The following is a 12,484-nucleotide window of genomic DNA, read 5'->3' on the forward strand; positions in this document are numbered from 1 at the left end:
TTCTGTACTAAATTTCAGACCACTGGAAAATATTTATAATTTATAATGGCAAAAATACAATGATTTATTTTCTGAGGATGAAGCCTGGAAAAGGCAGTTGCAAGGATATTTGTACATGGAACCTTTCTATTTATTATTTGTGTCTGTGTTTATAAGTTTATGTAAAACATGCCCCTTTTCCTCCTGGGGTTTTCCATCTGCTATGAATGACTTGGAGAGGAGACTAGCCTAAATGAGGGTGAAAGTGATGTATGGAAATGGAGGCTGAGAGATACCAGCATGCCTGGGAAGACAGGGCAGAACAAGCTAGTGTGCAGCAGGGGAGAGAGTTAGGAAGGTTAGCAGGGTGTTTGGAAAGCTATCATATGGAGATGGGGATGAAATCACCAAATTAAGCTATTTTCTTTCAATCTTGAAAGACAACACAATCACATCTAAATAAAAAAGTTTTTATTAAATCAGACTTGAAAGAAGTCACAGTAGTTTAATGCACTTAACAATTACTTCAAGTGCATGCTGTACACCACCAACCCAAATGGATTGATCTTGCAATTTTATAAATAAAAATTAACATATTTACACTGAGAAAAAGGTGTTATTAAATAATAACATCTTAGCTGAGAAATGCGTAAGACTTGATTACTACAAAATTGCAAGATTATATTAGTCATATGTTTCTGGAATTACAAAAAGAGAAATTAAATGCTTCATTTGGTTCTGTTGCAATTCAAAACTGTATCCAAGGCAGCTTTTTTTTTAATCAACATATCTTAAATCCAATCTAAACATTTTTTTCAATTAATTTCTCTGAACAGAAGTCTATCACAATATTGCTCTAAACATGGCTACTGACAGTAAAACAATTCTCACTTTGTGTGTTACCCACCAGGGACAAAATCATGAGATTTACCTATTTTAGCTTCCTTTCAGATCATCTTCATTTTTTTAATTTAAAGGAATCAAGACCTATATATTGGCATTAAAAGCCACTGTTTCTATTAAAATATAGAATTTTATTTTATTTACATAACAAGCTTCATTTAAACTTTTCTATAAAATATGTACAAGATTCAAATGCAAAATAGTGTATCACAATTAAAATAGGCCAGGTTTTGAAGTGAAAATCATTCACTCGAAAAAGACCGAAAGCATTCAATTCTTAAGTTTCGTTTGGTAATAATGCTGTGCATGAATCAGACATGAAAAAAATGAAGCTTACAATATGCATATTGCAGGAATGTTTTAAATGGCCATTTAAACTCTGTTCAAGGTGCCTGTAATTGTGCCAGATTATTTACTCAGCTATCTTGAATGCTTGACTCCAGATGAACTCATTGTCCGTGATCGCTGCCTGAGCACTGGTTTTGCAAGGAATTCCAAATCTTCAAAGAGAGGATTTTCGATAATGTCTGCAGCCTCTGGTCTTTCTGTGGGACTTGGAGACAGCATATGCTTTACCATCATATGCTAAACCAACAACAAAAAAGAATGCAATATTATTTCAGACAGTGAAACCTTCTCAATTGCTATCATTATCTAAGTGCTGTCCCGTATTACAAAGTAAATGCAAAGACCCTTTCCAGCCAATGACAAAATAATTTTCTGCATAACAGGTATGCATCAATCTTGTCTCATTTGTCTCACACTCTTTTAGAATAAATAACAAGAGTGTGGCTACAGTTAATAGTATTGCTCTCAAAGTTAACAGCAACTGGATAATTATCTGTTTATAAACTCTATACAAAAGGTGGTAAGAAAGTTTAAAGAGGGATGAAGATGTAATCAATTCAAAGTATCACAGAGGAATTATTAAGTTTCAAGAACTCGTGCTTTCCATGGAACACGCTCATGGCAATTAGAAATAAAATAATAGAGTATGGAGAAAAATACATTATCAAATCAAAAGACAGTAGATAACAGCAGGGCCTCACAGTTTAATTTACATTTGGAGTTAAAAGAAAAATATTCTCTGAAACTGAAAATATATTAGAATGCTGGCATTAGACAGCACATCTGCAAAGGCGTTACCTGTACCATTTTCAGTAGATGGCAGGAAAGCCAGAGGAGGGTCTCCAAGTGTGATCTTTCAGGTATTTGTGTTCTAATGAACTATCAGTGCAGCTGTTTTAGTAGCAATGACATAAGCACACACAATGGGGGCGGGGGAAGCAGCTTTATTCTAGAGTGGGTTAATCAGCCTCAGCTGGCAGTGTGCTCCATACCATGGAGACCATTTGGGCTATGTTAAAGCTAAGCTTAGGAACAAGTTCAGTCTATTCTAAAGCAAAAGTTTATAATTTGAACTCCCCCTTCCCCAGATTGATAAAAGTGCCATCAACTGTGCCTAGAAAAGTAGTATTTTTGGGGGGAAAGTTCTAAGAGAAGTCTTGCAAGGCTTATTCCTGCAAGGATGTATTCATTATCTCTTGGACCCAAGTTTTCTTTCCTCAGTTAATGATGGAAGTCATGAGGGGCAAGATCAAGCACAGGAGAGTAATACCACAATTCACCAAGTATGTTTATGATTTTCAACAATAAAATAAATGCAGCTTGGCCTAATAAAATCCCAAAGCTAAAGCACAGCTCTAAACTGAGAATATAAATTCCTACATACCTCCTGTGCATATTCCTGAATGAAGAGTGGTGGAAAAGTCAAGTTCCTTACTTCACTTAATATCTGTAAAACATTTTTAAAAGAAAAAGCTATTTGCATTGAAATATGAATTGCACATACTTTAGCTTTAAGTCCAAATTGTACAAGTTTAGATACAAGCACAGAATTTTCAGTTTCTAAAAGCAGAGAAGATACTGCAACTTTCTAATAAGTAATACGTTTTAATTTATTTCAGTCATAGCATCATAAAACTGTAAATTGTCCTTCCTCTGAAATTTATTCCATCGTATCTTTTTTTTTAGATTGCAGAAACACTTGATAACATTTTTGTTCTTGTACAAGCGTCTACTACTACTGCTACTGTACTGAGTCCAATTCATTATTTCCATTCACTCAGTAGTTATATTTATATAAGCTTTCAGACTTCTTGGTCTTGATATAAGAAAAACAAAAAACGTATTTAAAAACAGTATGAAAATCACCCCCAATTTGTGATAAAATTTTAACAGTTAAGAATATTAGTAATTTGGAATAGTACATATTTGACAAGGCAGTATTATTTTACAAATATACTCATGGCTATTTCAAGCAAATTGTTAACTTCAACTACAGCTTCTCCAGAGGAATTACAAAGCCATAGCTAATAATAATAATAATAATAATAATAATTTTCTGCTTTTACAATATTTGTACCTAATGGAAAACTCACAACGTTCGTTTTATTGCTAAGGTATAATTCATTCTCTGCCAAGAATATTTCTAGAGGGGCATACCTACCCTGACTCTCTCCATTTGAGTGCTGAAAGGGTAAAGAAGCTCAAACAAGATCAGTCCTAAGGAAAATATATCGACTTTGTGCGAATAAGCATTTCCGTAGATCTGTAAAATTTAAGATAAGAAATAGCCATCAAAAACTGAACCATCAGAACTCAAGCTACATTTTTCTTTACCACCACTATTTCTACCAAAACCCTTAATATTTAACATAAGTAAGACAAGACAGTACTCTGCATCAAATAACATCAAACAAATCAATTCATTTTAATAAACGTTTCTGCACTGTAACAGTTACATAGTAAGATATTTGGAACACGGATATTAAAACCAAATGAAATCTCATGAACGAGCTAATAGAATGTCCCAAATAATAAAAAGACTAAACACTATGTGCATTTGTAAAATGATGCATTTAATTCATGTATGTTTCATTCAATGCTCTGGAGGGATGTGGGATACGCATTTCACACATTTATATTCCTCTAAGACTGAGAACAGTGAGTGAATGTATTTCCTGTTAAAGGCTTATTCATAAAACTAACTGCTCCTTCTGGTGATGAGCGTTAACAGGAATGTAAACAACATGAGGCTGCTGAAAAACAATAGGAAACTATTAACATGCTTAGAAGAACCTCAATTTTGCAAGTTTAGAAAAAATCCTCAGGGAAAAAACAAAACAAAGACAAAAATTAAAAGAGCTGCATGCTTGCTGGGTACCAACAGGGTAGAAATTGGGTATCTGGAAAGAGGAGGTAGCTGGCTGGCACACTGGACAGGAACTCCCACACTGCAACACTGATTTTTGTAGGTTGCATGTTATACTTGTTCTTTATGCATTCAATGCCTTCTGCAGTGAAACACTCTTCACTCTAAATATCACAATATTGATGTAATTTCTTTAATGCACTAGATTAAAAAAAACCCTCCAAAACTATAATAAATGCCACTTAAATCCTAACTGGGGAAGTAACAAGCATACTGCAAACATAAAGCGATTGAACACATTAAAAACACATTATATAGTTCTTCTGAGTATTCTTTATTACCACTTTCTAATAAGGCAGAAAGTATTATTTCCATGCTACAGATGGGGCAAAGTTCAGAAGAGGGAACTCTCTGACTCATGCTTGATATGTACTCAATACTTGTACCAACATTTGTGCCTTAACTTCTGGAATGCCATTATGAGAATCCTGTAAGTAAGACTGAGATAGAAAGCATACCTGTTCTGGACTCATATAGAGTTTGGTCCCAACTTGCCCTGTGTGCCTGTCATAAGCTGGCACTGGTGTTAGAACAGATTCTTCCTCCTCATCATGGTCCATTGCAGTCACTAGGCCAAAATCTCCAACTTTTACTATGTTATCCATTGTAAAAAAAATGTTGGAAGGCTATATACAAACAAGTGAACACAAAGAAAATTACAATAAAGGGATTGACAACCTACTTTATGTCATATAAAATTGCATCATTAGAGTTTTCAAATCTATCAGTTTTTACAATACTGCTGGAAGAAATCCTTGCTTCCTTCCAAAGTATAAAGCACACACATGCACATTTAAAAACTATCTTGAGGAACTGATTGTAATATGCTGTAAGGTGTTTCTCCAAAATAAAATAGAGATGATAGAACACCAACTAACAATCTCCCCACCCCCTAATTCTCCTATATGGGCTTTGTCTGAAATTTTAAAATATTTATTTCAACAGTGAAATACAGGTAGGTCTTGATTGGTGCAATGAATGAATCCCACAAAATGACTGCATTATCTGAATTCACACTATTTAAAGTGATCTTTCTATGGAAAATATGCTCAATGGAAATAGGCAATGAATTTTTAAAAAATGTTTGCCACTACAATTATTTTTCTATTTATGATATATACTCTTCTTAGATGATCATGGGACTGTCTAGCATTGGGGTTAAAAAAAATATGGTCAGCCTAAAATTTAAATGTTTATTCTGGTCACATCAGACTACACTAACCTTTCTTTCAGAGGACGGCCCAATGGGTCACAGGGTTGTCTAGTTTTATAGAAAACTGAATTGTTGGTTTCACTTCAAATGCTGCATTTCTTAACAGAATCTAAGATTCCAGGTATTTGAGAGGCTTCTAAAGCTTCTGGACCATAACATTTTGCAGTATAAGTTTCAACTGTGTATCTTATGAAGCAGATGTTATGGGTAAATCATACTTAGAATACGAAGTCTTTAAAACATCCTTTAAAAATCAACTGACTTATTCCTTTAGTCCACATATTTCCATACAACATCCTCCCTACTATCTTCAAATTTGGATTATTCCACAATGTAAATTTCTCATGTGATTCTGGATCAAAATGAATTACTTACCTATTAATAATCAAATACGTGTAGCAGCTTTCAGCTTGTGAGCAGGTTTCAAAACAGGAAGCAAAGATCCCTGCTCTCTAAAGATTCACTTTTCTCTAAATGGGCCCAAAGAGGGCAATAAAGGCAGAAAACCTCCCATTCCCCAAGATTATAGGGGTTAAAATAAAAGCCCAATACTAAAGTTGACGTCTTCGTCCTTTTCCCTAGATTCATCAGACAGATTACATCTGTTGTAAAGCTCATGAAAGCAGAAACAGACCATTTAATCTATTTCTACATTTTGAAAAATGTACCCCCTTCCAATCTGGATTTCCAAGACAGTTCAAATGGGACAATGAAGAAGACAGAAAATCTGTGACAAAATTCCCAGGAGTCCAAGCCACTCCTGATTGCTTTGAAACCACCTGAAATATCCTCTGGTAAAAGTTTTGTCATCTTATCTGAGGGGGATAGTAGAACTTAGCATGAAGGAGATGAAAAGTAGTTTCAAAATACCAAAGGAAACTTGACACTGAATAAACTAAAAACATGTTTTGAATACTTCCTCAGTGGCCTCAAATCTTAACTGTTCACCAAAATCTAAAAACAACATTGTTAATGTAACTGAAATCACAATTCAATACAGACATTACTAAACGTATTGGATGTATTAACTAGCAATGTGGTGAATACTGGAATTATTTGTAATGTACAGTATTTCAACAGTCTGTATTGAACTGTGATGAGAGAGGGAAAGTGGCGGAGGGGAGAGGGATTCATGCCCATTAATTGTTAGCAACTGCCCAATGTACTGTGGGTGCTATTCTGAAATTTTTCTATTCTAAAGGAGGGCAACTGGTAGCCCTGGCAGTTAAAAGATTTCAAGGCAAGGTGATTGCCCAGATGTTGCATGGGACTGAGATCTGGGGGTGGGATGAGAAGGTTACTGCCCAACTGGAAGTAGTCCAAACAACTTCATTAGGAAGATAGGGCTATCTTCCCTCACTGTTAGAATACATCTTGCATTGTTGGGGCACAATAAGGAACTAGAAAGCCTTCAAGAATCCCCCTTTGCCAAATCCTGTTTTCTCCATAACGCAGTTGGGAACCAATGAACCAAACTTTTGTCACTATTCTCTACTATCTTTGGGAGAACTTAGTTTTTGGAACAGAGAAAATATTAGAGAGAGGCTTTTTGAAAGGGATGCTAATAAAGATGCCACGCAGTACGATCATCCAAATTTTCATCTTGGTACCATCATTATAAAAAACATAGAACCCTCTCCCAGTGCCTGGTTAACAAAACCAGTGCTTCACTGAGAAGGGCTTTAACATCCCTTTGCTGGCAAAGTTATGCCCTCCACATAACTCAAAGGGAGATTTTGTAAACTGCCTGTCGAACAATGTCTCTGTCCTTGTGGTGTTGGTCGAGTGGAGGACATTATCCACTTTGTCCTCCACTGCCCCATGTACAATGAGATCAGGGCCAAATTACTGAGTAGGGCCAAATTTATTTTTTATGCTTTATTGAAATTTGTTCGATTCTTGTGAGCTACCCACAGCCGTTGAGAGTTGGGCAGCGTACAAGTTTAATAAATTATTATTATATAATTTGCTTTATGTTTACACTGCAGCTAATAAAGATTACCAATAAATAATTTAAATAACTATAAATAGCTGGTAAAGCTGATCTAGTTTTTCCCTGACATCCTTCTTAACATAGAGCAATGAAGGAATAATCCTACTGAATATGAAAGGGCTTTTCAAATACGTACATATAATTAAACAACTTGCTTCAGGGGGGTGAAGTATTACACCATGTTCTCAGTACAAACCTTGAGGTCCCGATGCATTAACCCTTTACAATGCAGGAACTGGACAGCTTCAGCTATCTGCAGGAATATCAAAAGGCACTCGGTCCTTTTTCTTTCCTCTATTGTATATCTTCTGTTCATCCAATCTTTAAGGTTTTCCTTTCTACAAAGTTGCATCTGGATATAAAGATACACTTTTGGAGTGGTAGGGAAAAGTTTTTGCACAGAGTTGTTAGAGCAGTCCAAACTTAAAGCTGTTGGTCTTGGTGGAGAAATGGATAAGGAGCTTGCTGAGGAGGAGTTTCTATTATTTGACCCTCTTGCGCTTGTTGCTTTGTCTTCACAGTGGCTATCGTGAAGTGAATCAGTACTATTATCTTCTTTATTAGAAGAATTGTCACAGCCAGAGTCTTCAAAGACAATAGAAGAAGATGTTCGCTCCCTCATCCTTGCTACTGATTTAGTAGGAAGATAAACTTCAAAGGAATGTACAGGATCATTATCATCAACAGGACTACCTTCTATATCACAGCCATTAATGAAACTGTCTTGCATGTTTGACATGGGATTTTCCAACTGGATCAAGTCTCTGTTATCAAAGGCAGAAAACTCCAAAGGAGAAAACTGGTTCTCTGATGAATCTGACTGGCCACCAGGTATTCCTACCGAAAGCAAAGTCTTCTTTTCTACAGATGTAGCAATGACTTCAATGTGTTCTTTAGCAGAGAATGGCTCTGTTCTAATTTTAAATGATGGCACCTCCACCGGACTGGGAGAACTGAGTGGCCAATCAATACTTTAAATACATTAAGAAAGAAAAAAAGCAAATGATAACATTACAAAGTTGAATTAATCTTAACCTATGTTGCCCACAGAGCAGTAATACAAAGTTTTTCCCATTTCTAAGCATTAGGGAACACATGCTTCAAAAATGATTTGGAATGCTTCGGACCTTGCAGGAGCACAGAAACCCTCTGCTGTTCATTAGAGCAGCCATGTATTTTTGCAACCTTCCTTCTGAGCTTGAAAAAAAGACGTCACTGCTTTAAGAGTTGCTTTAACAAGATGACTTCTTAAAACACCAGCATCTTTTTTAGGCTTATGTGGAAGTCTAAACAAGGGTGTGGTTGTTTAATTAGTGGTAGAAATGAGCTGTGTTTGCACAAGGTCTGGCAGCTTTCTTCCAAATTATATTCAAAGCATGCATACCCTCACTAAATACTTTTAATTCATTAGATTCATCAAGTTACTTTTTACAACATTCAGAGTATAAAGAACCTTACAAAAGAATGTTCTTCTGAACATTTTAACAAGAACATTTCAAGATTTCTTCTGAGATAGCAAATCTATTTTCAAATCTTCCAGAAATCCAACTTACCTGAGCAGAAGAGAGCAGCAGATCTGGACTCCTTCCCCGTTTTATGGCTTCTAGCATCTTTTTATTAATGGGCCTATAGTAGGAAGTGCTATTTAAAATTCTAACGATCTCATAAATGTATTTAACATGATTTCTAAAACTAATTTGACATATCTCATGACCACCAAATGAAAGGAGGAGCACCCTATGGATCAATCCTCTTCCTTCTGCCTCCCAGCAACACTCCCTCTGCCTCTACCATCATGAGAATGTTAATGTTGATAATGCAAGTGCTGGAGTGTTTTTTGAGTTTAAATATATTTGTACAATCATAGTTATTTCTCTCCACCTTTGGAGAGGAAGATCCAACAGACCTTATGGGTCCCCAGGAAGTCCTAGGAAGCATACAGTTGCAGTGTTACTTGCTTTTGAATCATTTTTAAAATATGCAATATTCCAAATTCATTTTCTTTCCCAAGCCATTCAGAATTACAGGAAACAATGGCAAGTCAGTTGAAAAATGTCTTACATCCTTCTACCATTGCATTAATAAGACAGGACCAAACAGTTTATCTGAAATTTCTATGGAAGATTTTAAAGAAGGTGGGTTCTAATGTCTATCTCTTCCCCCTGAGGGAAAGTCCATTGCTCATACCATGAGGAAGTGAATATGTTTCTTATTTTCTGTTTCTGATTGCTAAAGCCCAAGTCCAGTACTGAATGCCCTTGTAAGGCAGCAGAAATAGAAACAGCCTTACTAAAGTGTTGAGCAAGCAAAGAGTCTCTTTTGAAAAACTGTCAAGTACTGTAAAAAAGAGGAGCTGATGGGTGGAGACCACAATGAACAGGATGTACCAAAAAGGTGATCCTATCAGGCAAAAAGCAAAAGTCCAAATAATGTGGGAAATGTCCAATACACATCTGTTACAGTTAGGGAATAACACAAGATGGACCAAATCCTAATTTGAATTATACTCCAAAATAGCATTAAAGAGAAAAGTGATACTTAATTTAGGGATGGATAAGAAATTTGTTTCATTTAAATTCTTAAAAATTAACCATATTTGCACCTTTGAGCAAAAGGCACATGCCTGCCAAAATCTGCATTCCATGAATTTTGTGATACAGTTTGCAACTCAAAAACCTCTGCCAGAATATCTTTGCAACAGAAGAAGTGCCTCTGAAAATGCATGTGAATTTTTGTTTTTAATCTGCAACATTAAGAAACTAAGCAAAACTGAATGTGAGAGGTTTGTATATCCCAATCTCAACTGAAAAACCATGTTAGACCTATAAAGGCACAAATATGGCAGACTTAAACAAAAGACTTGAAGTTCACTGACACGTTGTGACGAAGTGACAGTAACCAGACACCCAATTTTTTAATGCAGCAACAGATCACAGTTGATCAAAAAATTTCAAAGTAGTTACTGGAACCACCATACTAACAAATAAAAACAGATTAGTAATTGAAGTCAGTAAGTTCCATGCTTATGTATGTAATGTTTTCTACAGTGCTATTCTGGAGGGATCATATTGTGCTGCACAAGGACTACTGAGGGGAGAGTTTACATCTGGGTTTCTCAACCAGGATTCTGTGGGACTGTAGGGTTCCACAAGAGGTCACTAAGGGTTCCCTGGGAGATCATGATTTATTTAAAAAATTATTTCAAATTCAGGAAACTTCACATTAAAGAGGTAAATTTCATTCTTTACATATACAGGTCTACACATGAAATGAATTGTGACTTCTGGCCTATATTTGAGCCTGAATGTGCAGGAGTTCCCTGAGGCCTGAAAAATATTTCAAGGGTTCCTCCAGGGTCAAAAGGTTGAGAAAGGCTAGTTTACACTGTCTCTGATCTCCTTTCAGCTTCTGAGTTATTTAGTGCATGTGTATCCTGACTTTTATCCCTTACTGAACCCAAGATGCAATAATGGAATAATGAAGCTGAGATTCCCATCTGATCTCCTATCCAGGCATTACACCAACCAGATTTCTCAGCTTTATCAAATGGCTATATTATATTCTTCTGACTATGTCTTGATTCCTCTGCAGATACTATTCTGCAAAATTCTGGTTTAACATGATTAGCTAACACAGCTAATATTTCCACAGCCTTTTAACGAACTTGCACAATTTCTAAAAACTACAATAAATACCTTTCATCTTTCAACCACAGCTTGTCCATTCTTTCTTGCCAGCTCTCAGGTGGTGCTTCTAACCAAGCATTGAAATATCGAACAATAGAAGGATGTTCAAGTTTTGCTAATGCTTTAACTTCACGCATAACTTTTTCACGTGCCAGCTCTCTAGAATTTGAGAGAAATTAACAAAATAAGACAAAAAGTCGGTTTTATGCAGGATAAATTGGACAAATATTACCTACCTACCTATTTACCATATCTTTCAGGTGGTAAAAGAAATTTTCTTTCTTTAAGTTCCTTGTCTGGAAACTATAACTTCCTACTCAGTAATTAATTGGAATAGCCTATTACAAGAGAGATTTTCTTGGAAGAAAATTCAATCCGAGATTTCATTACAAGAACTCCTTTTATGTATAACATTAGAGTGGCAGGACTGAGCCCTTTGAGTGAAAGGTGGAGATCTCAAAGTTCCTCTCCCAGTAGTCCTCAGGGTCTACACGCTCTGTACCCTTCCTGTTTTGGTGTCCCCCTCATCTGTTTTAATAATTTTAAGGAAGAGAGAAAGTTAAATGATTTACAAATATCAACATACTGAAAAGAAATTGAACTGCATGGGGGTAGTGTGTCCGTCAGCAGCTTTCGATACCACTGACTGTGATATCCTGTTGAACCAGCTCTGGAGATCGGGAGTGGGAGGCATTGTTTTGCAGTGGCTCTCCTCCTCTCTCCATGGCCAGTACCAGTCAGTTCTAGTAGGGGAGGAGAAATCCAGCCTTAGGTCTGTTATGCAGGGTCCCTCAGGGTTCAGGGCTCTCTCCTGTCCTATTTAACATCTTGGCAGCATGAGGTTCGGTATCGTCAGTATGCTGATGATACCCAATTGTACATCTCTACCCTATGCTGGGCAAGTGATGCTCTTCAGGTGCTTGTTCAGTACCTAGTGGCTGTAACAACCTGGAGAAAAACCAGCTGTCCCTCAATCCTAGAAAAATGGAATGGTTGTGAGTCTTTGGCCCCCCAGTGTCAGGAGAGTTGATATCTCTGACTCTGGATACGTTAACGCTCCCTTGGACAGATTCAACGCGCAACCTCAGGTCTTTCTGGATTTGCGGCTCTTGCAGGAAGAGCAGGCAGCAGCCGTGGCCAGAGAAGCCTTTGCACAAATTCATCTTGTGCACCATTTGTGCCCATTCCTGGACTGGGAGCCCTTGCTTGTGGTTATTCATCTCTTAGTTACCTCCTGACTGGATTACTGCAATACACTCTACCTGGAGCTGCCCCTGAGGACCATCAAGAAGCTGCAACTGGTCCAGAATGCAGCAGCACGCACAGTTCTGGGTGCCCTGCAGTTCACTTGAGTTACACCACTGCTGTGTGAGTTGCACTAGCTCTCAGCTGCTTTCTGGGTGCAATTCAAGGTGCTGGTTATCATTTTTAAAACT

General features: G+C 36.8%; 1 protein-coding gene across 2 annotated transcripts in view; it reads right to left on the reverse strand.

Annotated features, from left to right (window-relative positions):
* Window positions 1-433: 433 nt before the first annotated feature.
* Window positions 434-12,484, reverse strand: part of EIF2AK3 (eukaryotic translation initiation factor 2 alpha kinase 3) — a 36,957-nt gene continuing 24,906 nt past the window's right edge. For both annotated transcript variants that reach the window (XM_063300388.1, XM_063300387.1), the window contains exons 12-17: window positions 11,058-11,207; window positions 7,559-8,333; window positions 4,615-4,782; window positions 3,392-3,493; window positions 2,615-2,677; window positions 434-1,467 (exon numbers count right to left, since the gene is read on the reverse strand). In XM_063300388.1, the coding sequence (XP_063156458.1) occupies window positions 1,303-1,467; window positions 2,615-2,677; window positions 3,392-3,493; window positions 4,615-4,782; window positions 7,559-8,333; window positions 11,058-11,207 (1,423 nt within the window). In that variant the 3' untranslated portion in view covers window positions 434-1,302. The remainder of the gene's footprint in view (window positions 1,468-2,614; window positions 2,678-3,391; window positions 3,494-4,614; window positions 4,783-7,558; window positions 8,334-11,057; window positions 11,208-12,484) is intronic.

This window comes from Candoia aspera, chromosome 4 (assembly GCF_035149785.1).
Source record: "Candoia aspera isolate rCanAsp1 chromosome 4, rCanAsp1.hap2, whole genome shotgun sequence".
In the NCBI taxonomy this organism is placed as follows: Eukaryota; Metazoa; Chordata; class Lepidosauria; order Squamata; family Boidae; genus Candoia; species Candoia aspera.